Source organism: Phoca vitulina, unplaced genomic scaffold, assembly GCF_004348235.1.
Source record: "Phoca vitulina isolate PV1807 unplaced genomic scaffold, GSC_HSeal_1.0 scaffold38, whole genome shotgun sequence".
NCBI classification, from domain to species: Eukaryota; Metazoa; Chordata; class Mammalia; order Carnivora; family Phocidae; genus Phoca; species Phoca vitulina.
The window spans coordinates 11,606,932-11,634,188 of record NW_022589741.1 but is presented as its reverse complement, the minus strand read 5'-3'; the positions used below and the strand labels follow the sequence as shown (position 1 = coordinate 11,634,188).

General features: G+C 47.7%; 1 protein-coding gene across 5 annotated transcripts in view; it reads left to right on the top strand.

Moving 5' to 3' along the window:
- Nucleotides 1-18,477, top strand: part of CADM1 (cell adhesion molecule 1) — a 318,338-nt gene extending 299,861 nt beyond the window's left edge. For 3 of the 5 annotated variants that reach the window (XM_032427714.1, XM_032427713.1, XM_032427711.1), the window contains 2 exons: nucleotides 13,300-13,431; nucleotides 15,448-18,477. In XM_032427714.1, coding sequence (XP_032283605.1) covers nucleotides 13,300-13,431; nucleotides 15,448-15,566 — 251 coding nt within the window. In that variant the 3' untranslated portion in view covers nucleotides 15,567-18,477. Of the gene's footprint in view, nucleotides 1-1,873; nucleotides 1,928-13,299; nucleotides 13,432-15,447 lie in introns of all 5 variants that reach the window. The other 2 variants (XM_032427712.1, XM_032427710.1) reach the window with 1 other exon arrangement.
- Nucleotides 18,478-27,257: the final 8,780 nt, after the last annotated feature.

The following is a 27,257-nucleotide window of genomic DNA, read 5'->3' as shown; positions in this document are numbered from 1 at the left end:
TTTAATGGGAAACTTTGCATATCAATGATATTTCATAAACATATTTGTCTTTATTTTTTAAAATTAGCTTTCTAATGCCCTCCCCAAGGAAGCAGGCATTCAGCAGTAAAGCTGCCTACTTGAAACATCCTTGTTTAATATGGTTCAGCGGGTGCCAAGCACGTACGTAGAATGCTTTGATATTCACTGGGCCACGTAGAAGTAAGGGATTAGCCTTCTGAGAACTGCAAATTCATAATTAACTACAGAGGAGTACTTTATGTTGCCTATTTATAACAATTATTCAAATAATTGTATTCATCAGTCTTTTTACAATGGATAAAGCCAATTAGAAATAGGAACACTTTCGGCCAATCAGATTTCAGAACAAACGGGTAGCATCCCTACTCAGTTGCCTCTATAATTGATTGCATTACTCACTGCTTTCCCTTTTGTTGCCTAAATCCGTAGTTGGGGCACATCCGTGCACTCAAACCCTTCCATCTCTAATTGGCACCCGCCCTTGAACACTGACGCTCAAGGTTCACAATGGAAATTCTTCAAGAGCCGATACGATGACTTCCTTGTCACGGCACCAGCCTAGCTAGCAATATTCACTTGGCTTCTTTATAAAACAACTTACAAAACCCAAGCTTTTACTGACCATTCCTACATGATTGTTTCTGTTCCTTTGGTTTTTTTTTTTTTTTTTAAATAGTGCGATCAGTTTGACATTGCTTGTTTCCAGAGCATTTGTTTCATGCTCTGGTTGGTAGTTCACTGAGCATCACTCCCACATCATTCATTCAGCAAATGCTTGCTGAGAGTATACTCTGTGCTTGGCTATAAGAGAAGGGAAGGATGAAAACTAAAGACCCACCCCTCTCCTCAAAGTCTTGCGGTTTTATAGGCCCACAAATATTCTTCCAAAATGACAAATCCCGTTAGAGAAGCGTTAGCAAATTGTGCAAATTAGAAGACCCAGAGCCTTCAGACAGGACTTTGAGCAGAATGTCAAGGAACAACAGGTGGAGGCCTCAGATTGTTTCACATATTTGTGGTGGTTAATGATCTTCGTGAACGGAGCAGCCTGCAAGTAAAGCATGAGTAAATGGAATCCATCCCCTAGCCAAGCCTCCCGTTGTCTTTCTATCTCCCTCTACCCCTCCTTTAATTCAGATGAGAGCTACCTGAGAGCTGGCCAGCGTTGGTGGTGGCTCGGTGTAGACCCTGCAAGCCCCCACCAGATTAGCTCCTGACCTAACTGCTTTCTCAGCTTTGAGGGTTTCATTTTTCAGGAATACCACTGATTTTTTTTTAAATTCTCCTTTTTAAAAAGTCATTTTGCGAATCAGATTTTCTGATGAAGACATAACCTGCAATCTGTAGTTAGCAGATGCTGTACCATTTTGAAATAAGTGATCCAAGATCGTCATAAATTGATAATGAAATGTATTTGTCAGTATTGGCAAAGGATTTCAATTTATGGTAAAATGTGAAATAAAACTTACATACATCAGTATGTAACATCTAACTGTATTTGTATTTAAGAGCCATGTCAAAGCATCAACAGCTAACAATCAGGCTTTATTTTTTTTCTTTTTGCATGCTGTTATGAATGAGTGATTTTAAACATTCACCTTCATGTTTCATGTGCTTTGAAAGCGGAGACTGAGGAATCTTTCTGTCTTGATTGTGTATCAATAACAAAATGAAATGATTGGAGAAATGTACTTATGGATTAATGCATTCAAGCTATCCAAAAAAGAGAGAGATAGCAAGAGATTTGGCTCATGTTTTTTTTTTTTTTTAAGAAATTCATCCTCAGTTCTTAAGTGTTTTGTTTATGTCCCTTGAGGAACGAAAAGAAAAACGATTTGTTTTTACTTGTAAGGCCTTACTCAGTTGCCCAATTCCGCAGAAGAACTGGACAGTGAGGACCTCTCAGGTAAGGGCTAGTCATTAAGTAAGGCACTGCGGTGTCCAACCTGTGGGTGCCCTGTCCACTTCTACAAAACGGCCATTTGGTTTCCTGGGCAGTTAACTAGCAATTGTGGATTAAAGGAAAACGAATTTTTACTAACACTTTCTTCCTCCTCACCCCCTTCTTTCCCCTGTGCTCGTGGCATGTATATTTCAGATTGGGACTGAGGGCGTCACTGCAAGGGAGGTCAGCTCATCTTTGCATTGTACGAAGGCCACTGTTTTCAGTGGCGTAAAAATAATTTTTATGCTCTGGGTGTGTAACGGTTCAAGAGAAATGTTTCGCATTACAAAGCAGTTTAAGGATGTTGGATTATGAGAGAAGATCTTTATTTTAAAAAGGAAAAAACTACTATTGACCATCTACTTCTGTAGAATAGACTTGAAAAGCCACGTCACAGTTATCTTAGAAACACGGGGTGGGAGGGGCAGGGAGGAAGGGGGGGCGATTGTTTTGTCACACACCGTGATGTAAACTAATTATCCACCTCAGACCTTTTTCACAGCACACTGAACTCTTGCAAAAGTAGGTTTCATGCTTGATTCCAGGATTTAGGTGTTACTAATCCAGAATAAGAAGCATATCCTGAAAAGGAGGGGGGGCGGGGAGGAGATTCAAAATGGTCAGAGCTAAACAATTATATGAGCTGCCATGATGTTGTGGGACTTCGCTGCCAACCAGCTCCAGCTCCTTAAACATTTGGATCAGTTAATTCCTAATAAATCAATAAGAAAGCCCCCTTCCTCATCACTGTGATGGAGGCACCAAGATGTAGGGCTGTAGATCCTTACTCCAGCCTTTGGAAGGAAGGGTTCCATATTGCCCCTTCTTGAAGAGCTTTCACTTCAGCTCCCTTGAATAGTTGATTGTGAGGTGGTGGTCCTTGACTGCAGGTTTCACCCAGTGAGAAAATTAGAGCCACCTAGTCTTTCAAAGTGCAGATTTATCGCCTCCTAGGTGCTTCTGTCAAACTTAAAAAACAGGGAGGGTGGCTTTATGTTTTGACGTAGCATGTCCCGGTTTGAGCTTAGCGGTCAGATTTTTCCACCCAGTGGAAGCTCCAAGAGGCCATATTGGGTTTGTTCACTGCTGTATGCCTGTCATGTAGTAGGCGCTCGATTGATACTTGTTGGATGAATAAGTTCCAAATCCCAGTGAATTCAGATAAATAACTAGAAGATTAGAAAGACAGCCAGCCCATCAAGGGAGTGTTTCATTTTTGCCTCTTAACTGGTGGTGTATTTAGAGAAATTGCAAAAACAGTAGCCTGATTTTCTTTTAAAAGAAGAGATAAGTCCTGCTCCTTGCATAGAATGTAATGCTGGTTGTAAGCAATCTGCGCTGAGTTCGTGTCCTGACCCTAAATAAAACAGCTCTGACATGGCGGCCCTGGCAAGTGGAATTTCTCAGGGATCCCAAGAAAGGACTGAGTCCTCACGGGCCTGATCCCTCTTGGCGCAGTAGTCAGATGAGGATCACTGAGGTAGGCAAAGGCAATTTTTCTCCTCTTTAGGAAAGTGGGACTACGTCGGCCATCCACCCCCTTCCCCAGGCATTATCCATTAAGGAAACACTCCAGGTCTCTCAGCTCTGCACCAAGTCAGATGCAGTCTTGCTGCAGTTCTATCCATCACCCCCAAGTCAGGAGCAATAAAGCAACAACTGTTTGTGCTCCTGATAATTCGGTTAAATGAATAATTACGTGGTACCCCCACCCCCACCCCCTCCAGGAACGCTGCAGCCCTGTGTTGTTCAGGAGCCATAAGTCGTGTAGAACACTGATGATCCATCAGGCCGGGCTTGGGCTGCCTTTGCATCTGGTTTGATGAACTAATCAAAAACTGATTAGCACCTTTGTTCAAAGGGGATGCTGATTAATCAATTACTATTGATTGTGAGCTTGGCTTCCCTCCGCAGCAAAGAGACATCTGAAGGGAAAAAAAAAAAAAACAACCAATAAAAATTGAGCAGCTGTCGTAGTGTTTAAATTTATTAAAACAAAATACATTATTTTTTATGAAGCTGTCTTGAAATGGGTCACTGAAGGGGAGCATATTGATTGAGAAAGGATGAACTTCTCAAATTTCTGTAGCCTAGAGACTGAATTCAATTATAATACAAGACAAACAGGTTAACACCCGTCTTAAACAGCCCATCAATAAATTAGAGTAGGTGTTGCGCATTTAATGCTAAACTGTGGTAATGAATAATATTACCATCCACTGCCTGTTCCATCTGGGTAGAAACTTCATCCTTTCCTTATTAGGGATAGATGCTGGATCCTGCATTTCCTCGGAAATAACGATGGTCTGTCTTCTGCCCACCTCCCCCATTCACCACTGCTACCTCAGCTAATGACAATCTCCTAAGCAACATATGGTGCTCCATCCTCACCCAGCAAAGCAAGTTGCCCAGCTGATCCTCCTCTTCAATCTGCATTAAAAAATTATGCTTGTGTGTAGTTCAGTGATTTAATTATTGGCAGACCTGGGGAGCTTATCCAGTCCTACTTTGAACCCTTTCATTTACTTTTTGGGTGTTAACTTTATTGACGATGGACCCAGAAGAGTTTTGAATTGTTTTATCAATTACATCTGCTCTTTCCTGGTGACAGCTGGTGGTTATTGCCACCCATGTGGAATAGAATAGCTTTAAGCATATTTATCCTTCTATTTTACTTTAAAACTTTTAAAAAAATGTCTGCACTGCCTCCCTCCTTTCAGCAACAGAAGGGCCTTTGGGGACCGTTTAGCAGAGTGCATTGGTAAATATGCAGTGTGCCAGAGAATGGCCCTGCGGCACTATCAGAGCAATCCATCAGTCTGCTGCTTTTGAAGCGGAGGCACCAAGAAATTCCAGAGCTGTCATGCTTCCCCAAAAGACATGTTTTCAACTCTTGCCCTACGAATGAGAAAATGATCTAGAAAAATCCCACATCTCCCTCACAATCTGTAGAAGAGTATGGGTGGAGGGCAAACTCTAAATGGCTCTGATAATCCATGCCAGGCATGATGGAAGACTCTAGGTGAGCCGACTAGAGTCCCCTGAATGAATTCTGAAGGAAACATGGGCTCACAGTACAGTCTAAATGTAGATAATGGAAGCACACAAAGGCCTTTGGATCCAGATTATCAGTTCTGGGAGGGGCTGTGTGACCATTTGGTCATTGAGAACGTCCTCAGGGTCAGCTGAACTTGCTTGAAATGTATGTGGAGAAACTCAGTAGACAGAACATTGGGGGGTAGAGGGGAGTCTTCCTTGCCCCCACCGAAAGCGTGGCCCGGATTCGGCAAACAGGCTATTTCACTTCTGTGGTAGACTAGCAAAAATAATAAAGAAAAACCAGCTGGGCTGTGTAGACAAATTCAAGGTATGGCTCATAAATCTCAAGTGTAGTAGTATTTAGCTTGTATTTGTACAGTTGTTTTCAGCTCAGAAAACTCTTTCACAGATGATCTCATTTGCTCTTCTTTGAGCACCACTGTTCGAGCTCCTGCATGTGCTAGGCTCTGGGCTGGGCACCAGGCATGCAGCGGTGAACAAGATCAACCAGGACCCACTGGGGCTCACGCCACAGGCCCCTGCACTCATAGCTACTTTCTAGTGAGGCAGCCAGGCTCATGACACAAGATAATGGTGGCCAATGGTAAATGCTGTGGAAAAAAATTAAAGCAGGTAGAGTGAACCCGAGTGACTAGGGCTAGGAAGAGGTGGAGGCCAGTGGAGAACAAAAGGTCCCCATGGAAGGCCATTGGGACAGGGAGAGTGAGCCAGCCCTAAGAGGATTTTCCTGGGCAGTCTCGTTTTGCAAGTGAGGAAGCGGGGGCTTCCCAGGTTGAATGATTTCCTCAAGAGGCAGAGTCAGAATTTGAACATGCGGGTCTTCAGGGCTCTGCAGGAAATAGAGACTTTAGTTTGAGAGTAGTTCTCCTTCCGCTGTGAACTCTACACTTCCTCTGCTCTGGGGTCTTCTCAGGAATCCTTTTCCTCTTGGACCCCTTTCAATTTCAGTGTGTGCATCCGGGGAATGAGGAGGGGAAAGTCAGGCTCTCTGGAGCCCATCAGGGGTAGAACCACAAGCTGACTGACCTGGAAAGATCTTTTCCGGCATCAAATCAAGCTCTTTCTCCTTCAAAGAAGACCTTCGCCTCGGATGATTTCGGTGCCATTGTCCCATTGTCCGAAATTATGGGATCAGTTTCCCACTGAGATGGTCCTATAGGCTGTGGGAAAGTTTGAGGTCACAAAGGTTAAAACACGTAGAGTTCCTGATTTTAAAATTCTGTTGACTACAAGGCAGTAGACTGAGAAAATCATCTCGAGTCCATGGCAGCTTGGTCACAGCACTCCCAGGATGGGAGTCTGAAGGTCATTGGATTGCTGATCTTCCCATAATCCAACATGCTACTGTTTCCCTCATGGGGAGGAAGGAGGCCATCAAATAGGAACGTTCCTCCAAACTAGAGAGTCGCCAGGCTACAACACAAAATGTGAATTCCAGTTCCACAGGTTGGACACTGCTTTGGGGTGACTTCACCATATTCATTAACCCATCCTCCTCACACCCCCAAATGCCTGAGGTCCCCAGAAGCATCTTTCTCCAGAGAGAGATTCTAGTGGGAAATGTATGTTTGGAAATACTTTACGACTCTGTCCTCTTTCTCAGCTGTATACTCTTTTAAGGAAAACTCTGGTTCTATCCTCCCGTGCCTTCCTGTTGCTCACAATGGGAAAGGCACTCACACTTTGAAGTCCTTATTAGGAGATGAGGGGCGTGGACTCATGAGCGCACCTCCTGGCCTCTAGGGACACTAAATGTTTGGGAGGATCCCGTCCTGCTCATTAAGGCATTTCTGCTTTTGGGTAAAATAACTAAATCAAGTTACTTGAGATAGGAGAAAAATCATAAAAAATATTTGTTCTCAGTATTTAGAGGACAATCAATACTTCCAATCCTCATACTCAGATGGTACATCTGAATCATGACCTGGCCCCGGTGGCCTTCAGCCTTGACCCCACAGGGCAGCTGGACCATCAGTCACCCTGGGTGCCATTCTACAGAAATGGAAAATGGCCTGGTGACTTCAACTCAGCAAGTGTTTAGGGGCCATCTCACCGTCTGAGAGCAGAGTGCTGGGTGTACGTATAGCCCTTACCCCCAGAGAGCTGATAAGTATTTGCCTGGAGTCCATAGTATTAAAGAACTGGGAGAAAGCCCTCCTTGGGCTTTAATATTGCAAATTTAACTGTGACAGCCACTTCTTGAGTGCCTGTGGTAATGCCACGCCCTGGCCCAGAGAAGCCCTCTCCCATTCGACACGCTGGCCTCACAGAAACGACCCTGTGAGGCGTATGGTTGTGCTCCATGGCTCAGAGTGGCTGATCCACCTGCCTGCAATCACAGAGCAGAGTAACGAAGCGCCGCTTTTACCCAGATCCGACCACTCTCCAGTGGGCTGTGCGGGAGAGGAGGTCCTAACTCTTCTGCATCTCCCTCTTGGGCCTGTTTCTGGAGGATAATCTATGGGCAGTGACAGCCTACGAGAGCCCGAGGCCTGATCACTGAGTAGTGAAGACGTCCAGCCCAGAAGCCTGTGTGCGGAACTTCTCATTTGAGTGAATGCGCACCGAGCTCTGGGTGGCAGGAGGAGGATGCTGGGTGCAGTTTTTCTCTAAGTAAGCCTAACGTAGTTCCTTTGAAATGTTCGTGTAGCTGCAGTTGCATCTCTAGAATTAAATGCAGCTGAAGGGTAGTACTAGCTGTCTGGGATGCTATCTGGGATCTTCATGATTTTCTTGCCTCCTTCCCTTCCCCTTTCTAAGAAGGCAGAACAGAAAGGTTACGTTACATAGAGGCTAGTGTGCTTCAATATATATTAACATCTTAATGGGAAAGCTGTGCATGTACTGTATACATTTACTACTCTCTGACAAGAGAGAATTAAATGTCAGAAGGATTTGTAGCATCTATAATTGAATTGGTGCTGAGAAAAGCAAATCTTAAGGAAGAATAACATATTAGGATTAGCAAATAATGTGGCATTTTGTCAGTGCATGTCATTCAGCGTGTTCCCCTTCGGTAATAAAGTTGTGCTCTTTAAAATGCACACTTATTTGTGTTACCACGAAGGGAGCTCCAGGAGGGGCTGGGAATGAGTAGCTACATTTCTCAGATGGCGCCACGTTTGTTTGTTTGTTTCGTTTCGTTTCGTTTCGTTTTGTCTTTGAGGTCAGATCTTGGTTTTGCCTCAGATTTGGAAAACCCGCCAGCAGGCTTGTTCTTTCTTCTCGCAAGAAGTAGCAAATGACATCAGAGTCACTAAGCATCCTCTAAGATAGACTAATCCCTACGGTCCTAGGAAGCTGGAGGCAGCATTTCCATTAGATACACGGATTCTGAGAGTTTTTAATTAAACTGACTTGTCCAGCAAGCCCTCAGCCCAGGAAAAAGGCTCCAACCAAACCAAGTAACAGAACTGTTGCAAAAAGTCAAGAATCTCAACTTTTTTCCAGTCGTTCGTTGGGTACGGAAATGGCAGAAGGGTTGAACGTAGGAATTGTCCAAGACAGAGAAGCAGACCAGTATCGTTAGAACCTCCGCCATGTTTTAAATGCTAATTTCTAAGGTGAGACCTGAGGTAGTCTGTAACCTATGGGAGGAATAAACAGGTGGATTTTAGAGGAGTATCCAGCTCTCCCCAAGGAGATAGATAGCCTGAGCCAGGGATGCTTGGCAATGGGAAGGTAAGCCAACCACGAGGTGGTTGTCATGCCCTCTGCTGTGTGTTTTCACTGTGTATTGTGTTTTAACCGGGTCATACTTCAGCTCCTCAGAGGTCGGAAACTTGGTGTCCTTTTGGCGAAAAGCCCAGCCCGGGCTGCGTGGTGGGCAGGCCGCGGTTGCCGCGAGCATTCTGCTCGGTGACGTCCTCTGCCAGAGTCCCTGTCTCCCAGGAGCTTGTCCGGGATGCACTGGCCATTCCCCAGCTAGCCATGAAGCCCTGAATTGGCAGCCGAGCCTTCTGGGCTTATCACAGATCCGCGATGAAGGCATTCATATGGCAGTTTCTGTGAGGCGTCCCGTGCCAGGTGGCAAAGTAGTAGCCAGAGGGACCGCGCTGTGTTGGAGAGCCCTGTTTTAGCACCAGCAGCGTGCCTGCCGGAGCTCCGCATGAAGAACGGTTCTGGCAAGTCGTTTGAGGGGGGAAAGCAAGTGGAGAGAAAGGAGCCCCCTGGAGGTGGGGGGAAGGAGACTGAAGTTGCACCAGCAGTCACTTTTCTTGGCAGGCCCTCGGGAACCACTGCTTTTAGAACTTCCCCCTTTATGTTGCCCGTGAGGAACAGAGGGGGCCGGGTCACCTGGCCCAAGGTAAAGAGAACCGAGCAGTTGCGGGCCTCCCTCTTGGGAGTCCCTTTGAAATGTTTTTGTCCTTGCAGTTTCTAAGATGCTAATGCGAGCCCAGGATGGTTGAAGCTCTGACCCAAGCCATAGTCTCCAACTTAACATTCTGCAAGCAGCTTGTAAACTCTCACCTGGAGCCAGGTTGTTCCAGCTTTTTGCCAAAAGAAAAGCCAACTCACGAATACTAAGCAGCTCATGACTGATCTGTCCTTAAAGAGACTCATGTCACACTTAGAGCCATGGACAGGGCTGCAAGAGGGGACAGTCCTGGCAGGACCGTGCCACAGCCGTGAGCCCGCACAGCCTCTTCCCAGTGCTCAGAGCCCCTGAAGCCCGGAACGATGGCACGACGAGGCCTAAGGTCCTCGGCGTCCCACATGAAGGGACTGGGGTGACATTCGTCACTCCACCCAAACGTGCTTGGTTCAAGGCTGGGTTAACCTTGATGCCAGCAAAATACACCAAACAGAAACATAGCGTTTCCTCTGCAGGATGATGGGGCCCCGCTTAGTCCCAGAAGTAGGAGCACTCTCAGGAACACCTGTTACTCGTTTCTTAAAAGAGCAAGAAAACGACCTTCTGAGCCCAAGAGCCGCTCACTCGCCTGAGGACCAGGCATGTGTATAAGTGCTTTCCACGCCCACGTGTCCTTTCAGTGTAGAAGCTGGAGGCCGCTTGTAGAGTCTGGCTCTTTGCTTTCCTTCTTTGCCTGATTCAGAAAAGGAGCCAAAAATCCGGAGAGGATATCCCCCAGGAAAGGTGGTGGAACCTCAGAGTGACAAGGTCTGCACCCCAAGAGGAGCAGGGTCTTTGGATGATGGTGAAAGGTACTTTCTCAAGCCCTGGCGGGAGCTCTCCCTTGGTGAGCAGAACAGGAAAGGCCGGGCTGCTGCTGGACTTATCAGAGCCCTGCTCCTCCTGGTGGCCCCTACTTCCTGCAGCCTCCAGCCACAGGTGCAGGCCCTTCTGCCCCGTAGTCCGTGACCAGCTTCCACCCCGTTCCCCCACCACCTGGGGCCAATCGGGAGCGCTCTGAAAACTCTCCCGCCCAGCCCACACATGGAAACAAAAGCGGGGAGTGAGCTGAGGCAGGAAAGGGCGCTGCTCTTCACAGAGGACGGTGACCCCGGGGTGGGGTGGGAAGAGGTGGTGAGGGGCTCACAAACTGCAGTGTTCCCTGTAAATTAAGCATCAGTTACCTTCTGTGTCCCTCTGCGGTAATTGAAGGCAGGAAAAATGTCTTGGTGATTAACTGGTGGTAGTAAACTTTCTTAACAAGTGAGTATCACGAGATAGCGGGAGAGATTAGCCTTAGAAATAAGTATCTGTAAAATGTGTATGTCCTTGAGGGCGGGGAAGATCCCGAGAACCCAGGTAGTGAATGTGGCCAAAGTGCAGGGGTGATGAGGCAGCTCTGAGCACCCTGAGCCCGAAGTTCATGGGGAGCAAGGATCCAACAAAGAGTTTTGGCTAAGGAAGTTAATCCGTAGATACGTGGCCCGTGAGGTGGTGGTGTGGATCACAGAGCTTCTCTGTCTCTCTGGCTTTCTCTGGCTTCTAGAATATTCCTGTGCCTAGGCATGGAGGAGGTGGTCTTTGAACAGCGGCCATGAGAGTGCCTTCCTCGAAGGGGTTATTTCGGTCTGTGCCTGGAACCGGGACGGCCTCTCGAAGTTTCTCTCTGCTCTCAGTCTGCCCCGGCCGGGGCCTCTCTGCAGCTCTTGCCCCTCACTTTCCCCTCTCCTCCATGGCTAGTATCGCTGTTTTCCCCACCCAAGCCTAAGACCCAGGGAGTTAGTTGAAAGACTCCCTATTTTTTCAATAGGTCTGAAGCTCATGGCAATTGGAGATTAGTTAATTTTCATTCCCACAAGATCACCCATTTTGACAGCCCCCTAAGGAAAACACAACTTCCTGGCTTTCCTGTTAACTCTCTGTCTTCCCATCAGCGAGTCTGACTTTGTGCAGTTGGGCGAGAGTCTCCGGGGTGTGAAGCGCTCTCCTCGGGCAGATACCCTGTGTCGGGGGGGCCCCCAGAGGGGAGTGCTCCCCTCCCACGAGCTCCGTTGTCTCTAAAAGAAAAGAAAAAGTTTCCACGGCAGAGTTCTGCCTCGTTGAGATGACTTTCAAGACACAGAGGCTGTTGCGTCCGCAGTAGGCAACACTTTTGGCCGAGGAGGGCGGTTCGTCTCCACCACGTTTCAAGTCGAGCTTATTAGACAGGTTGCTGGAGGGACTCGCACATCACAGAGCGGGCTAACTGGCTGCAGCACACTCTGCCTCCGGCCCATCTCCCTTCTCCAGTTAAACTCCCATCATCCTGTTGTCCTGGGCGACCTGCTGCTACCTCCGATTTGGCATTTCTGTTTGGGTTGGGATTTTTGGGGTTTTTTTGTAGTCCTCTGAAAGGTAACTTAATGAAACACTTTAAATACTTCATTTTTTAATTTAAACTCTTTTAATTAAAGCACTTTTCGTGGAACCCTCAGTCACGAGTTCTTTCCCCACATCCTCCAGTACTTAATCTCGGAGCAGAATTGGAAATATCGATAGAAAGTGTAAATCATGCCCTCCTGCTGAAAGCGTTGTATCAGGTTTCAGCTCAAAAGAGCACCATTACCTTTAGCTGTCACGGATCTGTACACTTGATCGATAAACTTCAAATATTATTAGAGGTGGAGGCTTCAGAGATTTGCTCTGTTCTTTGGAGAGAGACAGAGATAAATCTTTCTTAAAAATTGACTTGAATTTGCACTCTCCGTCTTCCTGGTGAAATGCATTTCTCTCAGGCGTCCAGCAACTGCAAGGGGGACAGATTTATAGGGCCATGTGCTTCTTGTACTGAAAGATTTAAATGGTAAATCCTTCACATATGACTTCACAAATCATGTAAAGTTAAAAGATTTTTACCGTTTCTGTTGCTGCTGTGCTTAAATTGTAAGGTACAGCTAGTAAATCATTTTAATGGAGGTGTCGTACTTGACTCAATAAAAAAGAAGACAATGGTTTGGCTTCCACTCCAAAATGTTAATGTATTAATCAACGGGAGAATAATTGTTTTTTACTACATTATAAATCTCAGGTGCCATTAGGACTTCAGCAAGGGGTGATGTAGCCACATTCCTAAATTAAAATTCTTTACACTGCCATGCATCCATTCTGCATCGCCATAGCTCATTCTGGGTCCATTCTGGAGCTGTTCCCCAGCCAAACGTGTCGTTCCTCAGTCGGAAGAAGACATCCTGAGGGAGTGATGCTTACAAGGGAAAATTAATCGCCTCGTGAAGTGTTAAATAAATAAAAGAAAGCCCATCTGTGGCAATGGACAATTATTCCTTGCTGCCTTTTTTTGAACTAGGTTTTGAGGTTTTAGATGGAGGCTTACTCCCTCGTACCTCCTAAATGTAGTGAGCATGTCACCTGTCTTTAGTCTTATAAGCCTTGTTTTATCTCGAGGCAGCTGTGACTTGTGAGCTCCTTTTCCTATGCACGTGCCTAGCGGGGATGAAGTCGCTGGGCAGCTTCTGAAAGCTCCGGTCGCCTCCCCTCCAGTGCCCGAAGGTGCCATCCCGAGTGCCCTTAAGTAGCTAGGTCGGCCTCCTCGTTAGGATCTGCAGCTGGACACGGACGGAGTGAGCGCTAAGACCAGGCCGGGACCGGACAGACTGTTTCTTCTCTCCCTGGTCCCTAAGCGTGCTCCCCATGCGTTAGCGCTCCTCTTCTGCGTGTCATGAAATTGCCTTGTGGGGAGAACAGATCAATCCGGCCCTGGACAGGTCAGTCTGTTCCCTCGCTGTAAGCTGATCCATCTGGCTGATCTCTCTGACTCCTCCATTATAAAAGAAGGTGACCTCTGACCTGGAGGTAGTGTGGCCAGGGCTGCTGGTGTCTTGTAACGAGCTCTACAGCCCTGTTCCTTTTCTGATTCCGACAGATTCTCGAGCAGGCGAGGAGGGCGCCATCCGGGCGGTGGATCACGCCGTGATCGGCGGTGTCGTGGCCGTGGTCGTGTTCGCCATGCTGTGCTTGCTCATCATTCTGGGGCGCTATTTTGCCAGACATAAAGGTAAGCAAGGTGCTCTGGCAGGCAGGAGGCCTCCCGTCACCACCACCCCCCCTGCATCTGGGGAATTGACGAAGGTTTCCCTTGATAGGCAGTTGGGATTATGTGGCCACATAGCCTATCGATGTTTCCCGAAACTGGGAGAGAAAAAAAAAAAAACAGAAAGCAGCTGCTGATGAGGACTCCGAGGGTTGATGAGGAGTGCTTCTTGATTTGGATTTTTCTCAAAAAGCTTTCTAGATGTGTGATTCTGCAATCCGTAATTGGGGATAGAGCAAAAATTGTAAAAATAGGGGCTGGGCTGTGCAAGGTGGGGCGTGAACCCCAAAGCGATCAACGTGGAAAGAACATGCCCATACCCTGCTGCTTTCTGGGAAGCAGGTGGACGGGCAGTGCTGCCTGGCCCCAAGCTCCAGGGAAGCTGGTCACAGTGGCTAGAATACTTCCTTGGTTTAATGTGCTTTAAAAGCCACATAAATATGTATTTTTTAAGAATTATCTGTGCAATTGATTTAAATTGCCATTAATCATCACACTTATCAACTGTGCAGCCTGGATGGGCAATCATCTTTTCCAATGCTCCTGCTCTGTACCCATGCTGCTGCGGTCCTCTTCCCCCCTCTTGGTAATTTATTCTTCCTTTCTTTGTCGGCCCTTGTCTCTCTGCTGTTTTTCTCAAGCTCTGTGCTGTGAGCTTGTGGGATTTTCGTATAGCATTAACCGCAGGCGGGGGGTTGCCTACCCCTGGATCGTAGGATTTGGGTTTGGGGAAGGTCCCTCGAGCACAGCAATGGAGGTCCAAGGTACTTGAAACCACCTTTAGGACCCACAGTGCCCGTCTCCCACATAAACCATTTGGGGACCCTCTGCCCATGCCCAGGAGGCAGCCCATTGGGCCGAGAACGCCCAGCCTCTTGGTGCGGAGCTTGATAGAGCCAGGAAGGTGAGGCCAGAGAGCAGGGCCGAGTCTGCTCAGCAGCTGTGGAGAACGAGGGGCCAGAGGAAAGAAGGGGATAGGAGGGGGACATCTGACCGCCTGCCTGCTCAGATTTGTCACATATGAAAACCTGAAAATACAACCAATGTATCGGCCTTTTTTTTATTTTTCCTTAAGAATCTTCGAGAATACAGTGTATAACGGGAGGAGGGCTGTTTGGTTATGGTAGGCAGTGTAAGCGCTACCTAGATGTCCTACTAAGGGGCAGTCCTTGTCTCTCCCCATAAACTCTCCCATAAATGGTTAGCATCTGCCGATGAGAGTGTCTCCAACTTCGGGGCGTTCTGTGTGTCGTCATCCTCAAGTGGCTGTGCCAATTAGCGAATCCATGAATCCGGGTCCGGGCTAGAGTCACACCTTGAGCGAGAATCGCTTGTCCCTTAAGACAGACCCCAAGCCTTGATCACAACTGCTACGATGTCAAGCTGTTTCTCGATCGGGGACCCCACGCTGAAGCGGGAGGCAGAAGATGGTCAGACCTGCCCGTGTGAGCCCCCGCTGATGCACAGGCAGCCATGACTCCTGAAGACAGGAGGCGGGGGTGGGGGGTGGATGGGGGGGTCAAATAAACGAGTTGAGGCGACAGTAGAACATCATCAGGGCCCTAATTCATTAATTGGCTAATTGCTCTTCCTTGCTTTGGTCTTTAACCATGTGCGCGCACATCTCTGGCCATTGGTCCTGGCGTTCACTGTTCACACGTCAGTCAACAGCTCTCCAGCTTTCTGCATTTTTAGCTCCCACTCACGTCTTCTTCTGCCGACACCCTCTGGTCATAATCACTGCTCTAATGTCTCATTTGCTGAATTATATCGCAGCGGTTCAGTTGGAGTGGTGCCTTTGGAACCCCCGGATCCCCATTTGTCTCCCCCACCTCGCTCTCTCCTTCCAATTGTTTTTTTCCCCTCTGCTGCCTGCACACCACTTCGGCTGATGATGGCCATAAAGCACGTTGCCATCTCTGTACCACTTTGCACAGAGGCCATCAGACAGTCACGGTGCTTTACCCCTTCATCTTTCAGGTACATACTTCACTCATGAAGCCAAAGGAGCCGATGATGCCGCAGACGCAGATACTGCTATAATCAATGCAGAAGGAGGACAGAACAACTCCGAAGAGAAGAAAGAGTACTTCATCTAGATCAGCCTTTTTGTTTCAATGAGGTGTCCAGCTGGCCCTATTTAGATGATAAAGAGACAGTGATGTTGGAACTTGCGAGAAACTTGTGTGTTTTTTTATGAATGGGTGGAAAGGTGCGAGACTGGGAAGGCTTGGGATTTGCTGTGTAAAAAAAAAAAAATGTTCTTTGAAAGTACATTCTGCTGTTTGACACCTCTTTTTTTTTGTTTGTTGGTTGGTTTTTTGTTTTGTTTTGTTTTTAAGTTTTATTTCTTCCTACCAAGTCAAACTTGGATGCTTGGATTTAGTTTGAGTAGATTGCAGAAAATTCTGTGCCTTGTTTTTTTTGTTTGTTCATTGCGTTCCTTTTTTTTTTTCCTGTTTTTTTTTTTTTTTTTTTTTTTTCCTTTGTGTGCATTTTTTTTTCCCAAAAAATTTTTGGATTTTTTTTTTTTTTTTTCCCAAATCTCCCATTTTGGAATTTGCCTGCTGGGATTCCTTAGAATCTTTTTTCCCCTGATTCTGTTGTTGTTTTTGCTTTTTCTGTTGTTGTTTATTTTTGAAGTAACTGCTTTCTGTTCAAAATTCAGTTTCATAAAAGGAGAACCAGCACAGTTTAGATTTCATAGTTCAGAATTTAGTGTGTCCATAATGCATTCTTCTCTGTTGTCGTAAAGATTTGGGTGAACAAACAATGAGGACTCTTTGCTGCTACCCATGTTTCAAATACTTAGAGCAGTGAAGACTAGAAACTTAGACTGTGACTCAGAAAATGTTCTGTTTGCTGTGGAACTAATTCTATATCTGTAGATGGCTCAGCATAGATAGCCCACACTGTCCAGAAAGGTTTGGGGCGGAAAGGGCTCCTCCTTTTTCAATGCCCTAAACAGACCTGACAGGTGAGGTCTGTTCCTTTTATATAAGTGGACAAATTTGAGTTGCCACAGGAGGGGAAGTAGGGAGGGGGGGAAAAAGCTAGTTCTGCTCTGGTTATTTCTGTTCCAAACGATTCCATCCGCCTTTCCCAATCGGCCATACTTCTCACTAATTTGTAGGAAAAAGCAAGTCCGCGTGGCGTGTGAATGACTGGATGGGACGGGGTTGTTTTTTTGTTTTATTTTGTTTTCTTTTTTTTTTTTTTTCCTTTGTGCTTAGTTAGGAAGGCAGTAGGATGTGGCCTGCATGTACTGTATATTACAGATATTTGTCATGCTGGGATTTCCAACTCGAATCCGTGTGAAACGTTCATTCCTTCAGATTTGGCTTGACAAAGGCAGGAGGTACAAAAGGAGGGCCGGTATTGTTCTCACACTGGTCTGCTGTCGATCTCAGTTCTCGAAAGGTCAGAGCAGAGGTGGAAAAACAGCATGTAGGGATTTTCAGTTACTTAATCAAAACTCAAATGTGAGTGTTTTTATCTTTTTACCTTTCATACACTAGCCTTGGCCTCTTTCCTCAGCCTTAAGAACCATCTGCCAAAAAATTACTGATCCTCGCATGATGGCAGCCATAGTGCTTAGCTACTAAAATAAGTTACCTTGAACATATCTTAGATGGGGAGCCTTGGGAAAAGGTAGAGGAGTCAAGTTACCATTTACATTTTTTTAAACAATGTGGGGATTTTCACTGAAACGTCTAGGAAATCTAGAAGTAGTCCCAAAGGACGAAAACTAAAAACTCTTACCATATGTTTTGGTAAGGCTCCAGACTCCAGGATACAGTCCCTATGGAAAGATGGCATCAAAAAAGAGATCTATATATATATAAATATATATTATATAACATTTTCAGTGAGTAATTTTGGATTTTGCAAGGTGCATTTTTACTATTGTTACATTATGTGGAAAACTTACGCTGATTTATTTAAGGGGAAAAAAAGTATCAACTCTTTGTTATTTGAAAGTGTGTTTATTTTTCTTGTCTTTGTTTTAACCTTTGATAGAACCATTGTAATATGGGGGCCTTTTGGGAACGGACTGATATGTAAAAGAAAATCCATATTGAGCAGCATTTTGTTTTCCCCCCTCCTTTCCCTAGGCACTTAACCAAGACAAAAAGCCACAACGAACATCCCTTTTTCAATGAATTTTATAATGTGCAGCTCTATTCCGAGCCCTTAGCACCCATTCTGATCATAGTATAACCGCATCAAAGGGTGAGAACCATTTAGCATGTCGTTGAAAGGTCTTTTCAGTTGTTCTTTTTAGGGGGAAAAAAAAAGCCTACCATTGCTCACAAAATTGGCATCTCATTTTTGGGACCTCCCATCTTTGTTTTGAAAAGTGTACAGTAGTGCAGTGTTCCTGATGTAACTTTATGGCTTACAATGTTGACATGTCTCAGGTTCATGTGTTTCGATTGGTGTTTTCCGTCTCAGGTAGATTGCAAAGTGTAGGCCCCACACATTGGAAAAGAAAAAAAAAAATAAAACAAAAACAGGAAATTATGGGTTTTAGTTGTATATTGGTTTATGTATTTTTTCTTAAGTATACAGTGCACTGTTTGAAATGTATTGTTGAGTATTACTTTGTACAGGTTGATCACTTTTTTTAGAGTGAAGAAAGAACAAACTTGTTTTTTGTGTTTTTTAAAGGAATATAAAATAATGAAGGATGTATAATTGATGCCAAATAAGCTTGTTCTTTAGTCACACCGACGTCTTATTTTTCCCTTTAGGCCAGTTCTGTTTTGAAGGTGTACATGAACAATGTTATGGTGTAAGAAATTCCATATCCATATGTTCCCATTCGCATTTTGTATTGGTTCATGTATACCATTTTTACAAAAAAAAAAGAAAAAAAAAGTACTATAAAATATCTGTCTTCTTAATAAAAAAAAATTAATGTTACCAAGTGATCCTTTACTCTTTATGGACTTCTTAACGGACGCTGGGGCGCGAGAGAAGAGATGGGGGCCCCTGGTCCAGCTTCCTCCCCAGGGTCGGGCGCAGCACCCCCCCCCCCGCCCCCCAGCGCGGGCAGCAGGTGCTCAGAGAGGCTGCCGGCTGGGGCTTTGAACTGCTTTCTCTCTCCTCCGCTCACCCTCCCTGCCCTTGCTCTCTTCTCCCCCCTCAGTGGACAGGTGGGCCAGGTGCTCTGGCCGTGAGGACTCAGCGATTTGTGCAGGTGCACGTGATGCAGTGGCGGGCCAGCCGGGACGGCCCCTCCCGCCGATTCCCCGCCCGCCCTCCCTCCCTCCCTCCCTCCCCACCACCCCCTTCACCCACCACCCCCACCAACTTTCCTGTGTTGGCTGCTCCACCTGTCTCTTCCTTTGGGATTTCGTGTCGTAACAGTTCATTCTGCCTTCTTCATTTCAAGCGCTCTCTCCTTTAACCAAAGGACAGTGGGATCTGCGGAGGACTGGCTGGGCCACCTGCGGGAGATGGTTCTCACTCACTGTTTAGGCTGCGGCGACTTCAGGGCAGGTGCACAGCAGGATCGGGTGTGTTGTTGCCCCCCCCCCCCCCCTTGCTTTGCAGGCCCAAGTGAGCAATGACTACACTTCATGGTGACTGATCTCACAAATGCAAGGATAATATGTGAGCAGCCCCAAACCGCCCTTTTCCCACCATTCGCCCAGCTGGGGTGGAGCTTCCTTTTCTCTCTTGGGCAGGTAATGGGGAGAGCTCAGCAGTGGAAGGAAAGGTAAGCTCCAGAAAAGCCAAAGGCTGGTGTATTTCACGTCAGCCTCCTCCCATCCTGGCCTGGTCTCTTGCCTGTCTCTGTACAAATCGGCTGATCAGATACGCAGTCCCCCGCATCTGCCGCGTGCTCAGTGTTGTCATAAACACCGAGAGGTGTGAGATAGTCGCTGGAGACGAATCAGAGCATCAGTTCCACCCACGGGAAAACATGAGATGGGCCTCAGATGTGGGGGCCGTGCTGAAGATGGTTAAGGAGCCCCCAGAGCCCTGGGGAAATTTCCTGGAGAAGGGAAATGGGCTGGAGAGTCAAGGCAGCTTCCCTGGGCCCCCGCCGGGCCTAAAAGCATGGGTTAGCATTGAGGGAATGGGAGCCGAAGGCACCGAGGGCAGTGAGCCCAGCCAGCCTGCTGGCCTGCGTGGGGGGACTAAAGCAAGCCAGATGAGACATGGAAGGTGGGATCAGTCTTGTGGCTGTCCTCAAATCCCAGCCACACGAGTCACGATTTCAAGGGCTGGTCTGGGCCTCTGCCGGGGGCACAGAGCCATGGGGAGCACTAATTCTTCATAGCTTTTTGCAGAGGGTGATAGAGGGCAGAGATTAGGAGCACGGGCTCCAGTCCCTGCTCCACCATGCACTAGCTGTGAAACCTCAGGCAAGGGACCCACCCTACCTGGCCTTGGGCTCCTGCTCTGGAAGGTAAGGCTCACCATAAGTGTTAGGAGAAAGACAGGAGAGAAGCAGGAAGCGCTTAACAAGGTGCCAGACACAAAGTCAGCCATACAGGATGGAGAATAGAAGGTTCCCCACGGCTACCAAGAGGCGGGTACCACTCAAGCAGAGGGAGCTCCTCGGGCCCCTCTGCACGTGGACACCTCATGCCCTCGTGAAGCTTGCCTTGGAAGGTATAACAACCCCTGTCCCCTGGTCTGTAGCATGACGCTCCAGATTCCGCCGTGACCTACGGTGAAGGGACCCAAGTTCACTGAACTGAGGCAGACGTGGGTTGGTGACTTGCCGCACACTGGCCATTAGAGTTCCACAGGGTATGCAAATGAGGAGGCGCCAGGAGCTGCCCACGTGAGCTGAGCTTGATAAGTTGCCTGGTCTTTCATTTGGCATGGGAGTGAAAATGGTCCTCGTGTCCTCCGGAGGGTTCTCACAAATGTTTTGGCCTGCTTGCATTCTCCAAATACATCAACTGGAACCCCGAGGTGATATGCGGGTGTTAATTGGTGCAATCTTTCACTGTCCTCTGTCTACTGGAAATGTAATTCTTGTTCTGCCACGGACTTACTCCATGGAGAAATGTTCCTTTGAGTCTGTCATCCAGAGCCTTAAAGCAACCAGGCAGGTATCCTGCCACAGGTAGTAGGATCCCGCATGAGTGAAAGCGTTTTGTTTCATTATAAATTTGCCTCAGAACTATTTTGTCAGGGTACCAAGCACGCGGCCCTTAGTCATAAAGGACTGGCAGCCCAGTGCCTTCAGAGGGAAATGTCTGTCCACAGCCGCACATACCTACTTTGGAAAGAATTCCAAAATGAAGCAGTTGGGTGTCCTAACCCACTGTCCAGGGGAAGGAAAAAAGGACTCTTGGCTGTCATCCAAAGACCTCGTGGGCCAATGGTCACAGAGTGCTGAGCACATAGTAGGCATTCAGCAAGGAGTCAGGCACTCCAGGGAGCACCTGGCTGCTGAGTCGCACTTTTGACTTAGTGTGAAGGTGACCAATTCTGTGTCTCAAACCTTGACATTTGCAAGTGCGTCCTCAGCATAGGCAGCTTTCCCGCTGGTCTCGAGGACCTGAGTGTGGGGCTAACAGTCCCCTCATCCTCATGGACCTGCTGGGACAGAGTATCTGTTCTCTCCCACAGGGAAGGATGGATTTGGGAATGGCTAAGCAGAGCCTCACTCTTGCTACCATATATTGTGAGGGGCCTTCAGAATGAGGTACGGCATGCTAGAAAAATTCAAACCAGTCTCCTTGCTTTATTTGTGCTCATTTCAATATTGTCCAATGTGCCTCTGATAGGAGCACGGTATTTGATGCCCCCAAGCTCCCATGCCCCCATCATTACACGTGCCAGAAAGAGGGCGTGAGGCACAAGGATAATGCGAGCACCCCAAAACTGAGATTTGAAAGCAGGAATCTTTTTGCCAGTCTTCCCCTCCTCCCTTTCCCAGCTCTCCCGGTACACAGGACGTTGGTTTAGGTCATTTTTCATGCCAAAGTCTACTGCCCCTGCTGGTCAGTTCTGGGAATTGCACCTCGGGCCTTGCGTGTTCAACTCCGGAATGCATCCCAACAAGGAACCTGACTTAACGTCTACTGCTTTCCCTCTCTCACACGCACACCCACAGTCCATCCCATTCCACTCCCTCCTAATCCTCCGAGGTGTTGAGCTGTGGGGGCGGCGATTCTGGGAAAAGAGAGGAATCCTAGAGAGGGTCAAATCCATGCCCGCTCCGGGCCCGGGACTTCGGCTGCCCTCCAAACATGCACTGGCTCACAGTCATATTTCAGGCACATGATCGCCTTAAATCTTCCTTAAGTGCTATCTTCTCAGGTTAATTAATCACCAGGCTTAAACTTGCTGTTACCAGCAGGAAGTCCATCCTGAAGTCAGCAATGTTACGATTGCATCTTCTAATACTGTTTATCCTGCATTAGTGTTTACTTAGGGGGAAAATTGATCGGTAATTGATATTTCAGTCTTCCAGAGCTGGTGTTGGAAGAGCCTAATGCAAGCCTTTAATAGCAAACAAATATTTAAATCCCTTAATGGTCGTTGAATATTGAAATGTGTGACTTTATTACTCTTTCTGGTTTGTTTTTCTCTGTAGTTGTGTATTTCATCGTTTAAACTTGCAACGGATGCTGTCAGGCTCCAGTCTGGCTAATCCACAAAAGCTGTTTGCCCAGACACAGCAGACCTGATTAAAAAGTATTGCTATGGAAGGAAGTCTTCTGCACTAATCAGTCTCTGTTAGCTAGTGACGAAATTACTATCCATCTCTCTCTCTTTCTCTTTCTCTCCCTCTCTCTAGGCCTGTTTTCTCTAACCTCCTCTCCCAGAATAAAGTGATGGGGGAAGCTATAGTGTTGCAATTAGGAGCATGAATCTTTTATCGTTTGGACAAGGAAGGGAAAATGCCATTACTGTCAACCGAAATGTCCTACTTGGGTTTTTTGCTCCTACTTCCCTGCCAAAGCCCATTGCTGCTGCTGAAAGTTTATAACATTCACAGCTGTCCTTGATGGCTTGATTCTTAACACAGCCAGAAATGTAGCCCGGGAGATGCTTAAGACAGTTTATGGAAAATAATAGATTTCCTTGCAGAGACACCAATGCATCGAGAAGGGTCTTGAGTCACGTTAGACCCAGCCAAGATCACCAATTTTCTCCCTTTTCGGCTTCAGTTACAAAAGCTTACTGCTTAAAAAAAAAAAAAAAAAAAAAAAAAAAATGCAGGCCCTCTTGAATCCTCTGTGTTTTCCCGGTTGGTTTCTATCAGCACCCACAAGTCTCTGGCTATGGCGGCCACTGTCTCACCACCCACCTCCAGCAGCCGTGCGATCTGACCAGAAGCAGTGCCTTCAGAAGTGGAAAGCCCGGGATGCTGCCGAGTGGACAAGAACGCCCCAGAGAGCCAGCCGATGGGAGCTGAGACTAGGCCGTCCAGCCTGGGGGCTCCAGAGACAGCGGTGGCTCTGGTCAAGGCTGCTGCCGCCGCCGTCCTAGCCCAGAGGTGGGGGCCTTCCCTGTGTGGCAACCCCGTGTGGCCCTCAGGAACGCCAAGAAGTGGCGTAGTGAGTTTGCTAGCTCCAGCCATACAGCCCTTAGGTAGGAACGTCCAGGAACGAAGCTCCCCCTTCGGCAGGTGGAGAGGGAGTAGCTCCTCAGTCACCACTGTTCCGAAGGCTACGAGGACGAAACAGCAACCGGGCCATCACAAGGTTGCAGCTCTGACTGTTTCTGCAAATGCATGTCCAAAGCCATGTGTGTCTTCGCCCCAGAGTGCCTCCCATTCATGCCAGGAAGGAAAGGTAGCAGGCACGGCCAGCCGGGACCGGCCGCCCCCCACCCCAGCCCAGCCCCTCCGCTCTAGCTGCGGCCGCAAACACCCCCAGCCGGTTGCTGCCACTCCCCCACTGTTTTCATTCTCAGCTTTCTCCTAAATGGAAACCATTAATCATACTAAATTGTGCAATGATTCCATGATAGGGAGAATGCTGATGGCAAAAATCATTCTCCTTTGTTGAGCCAGGCAGGCAAAAGGCAGCAGTACTCGCTCGTTGCCCTGCCTGGCTCCTTGCAAGTGCTGACCGTGTGTTCGCGCTCGCAGCTGCCTCTGTGCACCAGATTACTGTAGCGCTGGTCTGAGGCATTCCAACCGTTGACAGAATACGGGGCGCCCAGCCACCTCTTCCTTATTCCAAGGACTACCAGTAAGACATATAACCATGGGCACTCCCAGAAGTCTTTCGCATCTCAGGGGGGACAGGGTGGGGGCCAGATCAGGGGGACGGGTGCTGTGAGACCCGTGGAAAACCCAAGGTGGTCTCAGATGGGCTGAGCTGGTGGGGTAAGCTGGGCCCCCCGCACACGTCTGCCAGCTGGATTTCCGAAGAAGCCAGGTGTGGGTACCAAGCAGGCTTTTCGCCTTTCAGAAGTTGATGTCTGCTTCGCTTTCGACAAGCCTCTTTGTAAGCCACCCCTTCTGAATTAGAATCATTTTCCAAAAGCTCTTAAGCTATGATTAATGCCAGGGCTGTTTTTAACAATCATCCTGCCAGTCTTAAGCTGTAGTCATTTTCAATAATTCGGAGTGCTCAAAGGCAAGCCAGGAGTTTGTTGACAACAAAACCCATAAGAGCACAGCTAGGCAGCCACAAAAGATGGAAAAGCAAAGGGACCATTTGGGCTTAGCTGGCTTTTTGCTCCCAGAGTTTCACCACTAAAAGTTTGATTGAACGCTCACAATGCATTAAGGATCCAACTGTGAACATGGCTCTGCAAGAGAGCTGGGAGCCTGGCTTTTGTGTGAACAAATGAGCAGAGTGTTTGGAGGGCTCCTGGTTTATTTATGGACATGTGTGGTTCATTCATGCCGTCCCCAAACCAGAGAGCCCTCGTTTGTCTTCCCTTTGCCAATATCAAAGACCGGGAAAGAAATGCAGTTGCTTTGCTCTGGGGCTGTTTACTTCCCGTGAATGCTGAGCAAGTCCCAGGCCAGGATTTGGGAATCCAGCTCGGTGGATAGCCCCGGCCATTTCCCCAGCCACGTGTACTGTCTTCTTCATCTTGGCAATTTCATGCTAGAGCATCCATCTGTTTGAAAGCCCAAGCCGAAGCTATGGCTTGAAATGTCCATGATCACAGATTTACTTAGACTCAGCTTCAGATGGCACTTATTTCTAGCTCATTACTTCCTCCGGTAGGAAAGGGTCAGCTCTGGGTGATGGGAGTTTAACCCAATGAATTTGCCATGATTAATAGAGACCTTTGTCTCGATCCAACCCTGCCATCGCACTAGCTGATACGCAGGTTATATAGCTCGCCAGGGGGCACACGGGCTTCTGGGTATGGCTTGGAGCTTTCATCTGCTAACTTCCAGTCGACTCCCCTCAACCGTGAATCACAATGGGGACCCCAGTCCTGCGTTCAACATGGTCTCAGAGGCTTCTGTCCTGTTGGCTGTAGGGCCCTATGGACTTCAAGCCCCTCTCTTCCGAGGCGGAATGAACAGATTCCTGGTGTTTGGTCCCTGGATTGTTTCTGGCTTGGCCAGGAGTGCCCCCTAAAACACTACCAGTCTACCAGTGACCAGTCTACCAAGGACTCTCCCCACCCCTTAAAGGGTTTCTCTGGTTTTTTCCAGCAGCTTTTCAGAGGCCTCACTAGGACACGATCCCCTCTAGCATGGCTCCGGCCTTAGGATCACTGGGCTCTGGGGAAATGAAAACTTTCCTCCACGCCTGCCCTTTTTCTTACACTCCCTCTGCCAGATAACAGCATCAGCAACCACTCAAACTGGGGTCCTGGGGGGCCATCCCTGATTCCTCCCCTCCCTCGTCTCCCACTTCCAACCCGTTCCCAACTCCTGCCCACTGCCCCCTGATGCTCCTCAGGCTTGACCCAACCTCATCCTGTCCCCTCCCTCGAACAGGCCTTTTCCCTCCCACCACAAGAGGGTGACAGCTCTTCTCTGGTTCCCCCCCCCACCCTCCGCACCTGTGCCCTGCCCTGTCAGAGTCCCAAACGGAAGTAAACCGCATCCCCCCCCACCCCGCCTTGGAAACCACTCCTGGTTGACCTTTAGCTGCAGAATCCATCCAAATGCTCCCAGTCTAAATCACCTTAGTTTGGCTTTTCAGCCTCACCCGGTGGCCTTCCTGCTCCCACACCCCTACCTCCACCCCTACCCCAGGCCTTCTTCAAGCTCCCGCACCTTGCCATCCACACGTCTGTGCCTTTGAACAGTCCAAGGGTCCTTCCCCTGGGTTCCTCGTCTGAACCTGCCCAGCCTCCCACGCTTCCCTCCGTCTGAGTCCTTATCACATATCTGAACTGTTCGTTTACCTTTTCTGTCTCCCTCAATAAACCAGTAAACTCCTTGAGAGTAGAGTCTGTAACTGATCCAGCTCTGTATCTCTGAGGCCACGCACAGTGTCCGGCCCTGTGCTCAATAAATTGTTGAATAATAACAGAGACGGTTTTTTTCCTTTTTTTTTCATCTACGGTTGGATTGCTCTTTCATCTGTCTGTCTCTTTTCCTGGAAATACCCTGGTAAGGCCTGCTTTCGCTCTCTCTTCTTTCTAACCAGCAATTCCAGAGTTTCTACAACTCCCTCTGTCTGCTTTCCTAAATTTTTGTTTTGGTTTGGTTCGGTTTGGATTCTGTTTTCTCGCTGTCCTGGTCAACTTTGTTTTATCTCATCCGTCCTGCTTCTTCTCTCCCTCTGGGCTGTTGTACCCAATAAAGTCAATATGGGTAGTGCCCATGTCCTATAAACATTTCCAGACCCTGTGAACATATTTGAGACCTGGAAAGGAAAAAAAAAAACAAAAAGAGCTCCAAATACAGAGAAGAAAACTGTAAAATCAAAATTATTACATGTTTAATTAAATATCTACAAAACTGTAACATTGTCAACCAGTAAACTGCAACCAAACTGAACTGGTAAATAATCTCCTATAAATTGTATTTGGGGGATTGTAATGGATTTGCTATAGTGCGGGATAGAGGCTCTGCAACAAGAGGTCCTAGAGCCTGCAAAGGTTGGAAACCAGGCCCACCTGTCTTTCTGTTCTTGCTCCCTTTCTCCCTCTCCTGCTCTCTCCTCTCCTCTTCTGAATCTTGCACCCCAACCCTGAGCGCACAGGGGCAGGGTCATGAGGGAGCCAGCGCAGGAAAGGCCGAGACCTTCCAGGTGGGCCAAGTACCAGAGTACCTTCCTGGGAGGCTGACGCTTTGCAAGAATCTGACAAATACACTGGGGGACTCAAGATGGAAAGCTGAGCTGCCCCAATACGCAGAGAACACTGTAAACTTTCATTAGCGACCGATTCTCTTGGTTTCAGCAACGGCAGTCTGCAGAGCCATCTGACCCGCACGCCCAGCTTCCAATCTGTACGGCAAATTGTCAGTGTGGACACCCTGGGCTTTGGAGGGCAGGTGACTTCTCTGCCCCGTTGCTGTCTTCCAGCTTTTGGGTTTTGTTTTGGTGTGTGTGTGGGAGGGAGGCAGGCTGGTGGTGATGAGCTGGAGGCTTCAGGAGCCAGCATTCACGAGTAGTGTTTCCAGCTGTGCCTCAGATTCAGCCCGTGACCTTGGGCAAATTGCTTCCTCCCCGGGTCCTGCTCTCCATCTATAAAGAGCCTCAATCCCAAATTGTTTCGAGTTATTTGTTTGTAAAGTACTTTGACATCTCAGATCCAAGGCATGGTAAAGAGCAGAAATACTGCTGTTGTTACAGTGCATTTAAAAACCCAAATAAAATGCGTTGCAAGCTCTCCGGTTGAAAATTAAGAAGCTGTAATGATTGACCACTAATTCCACT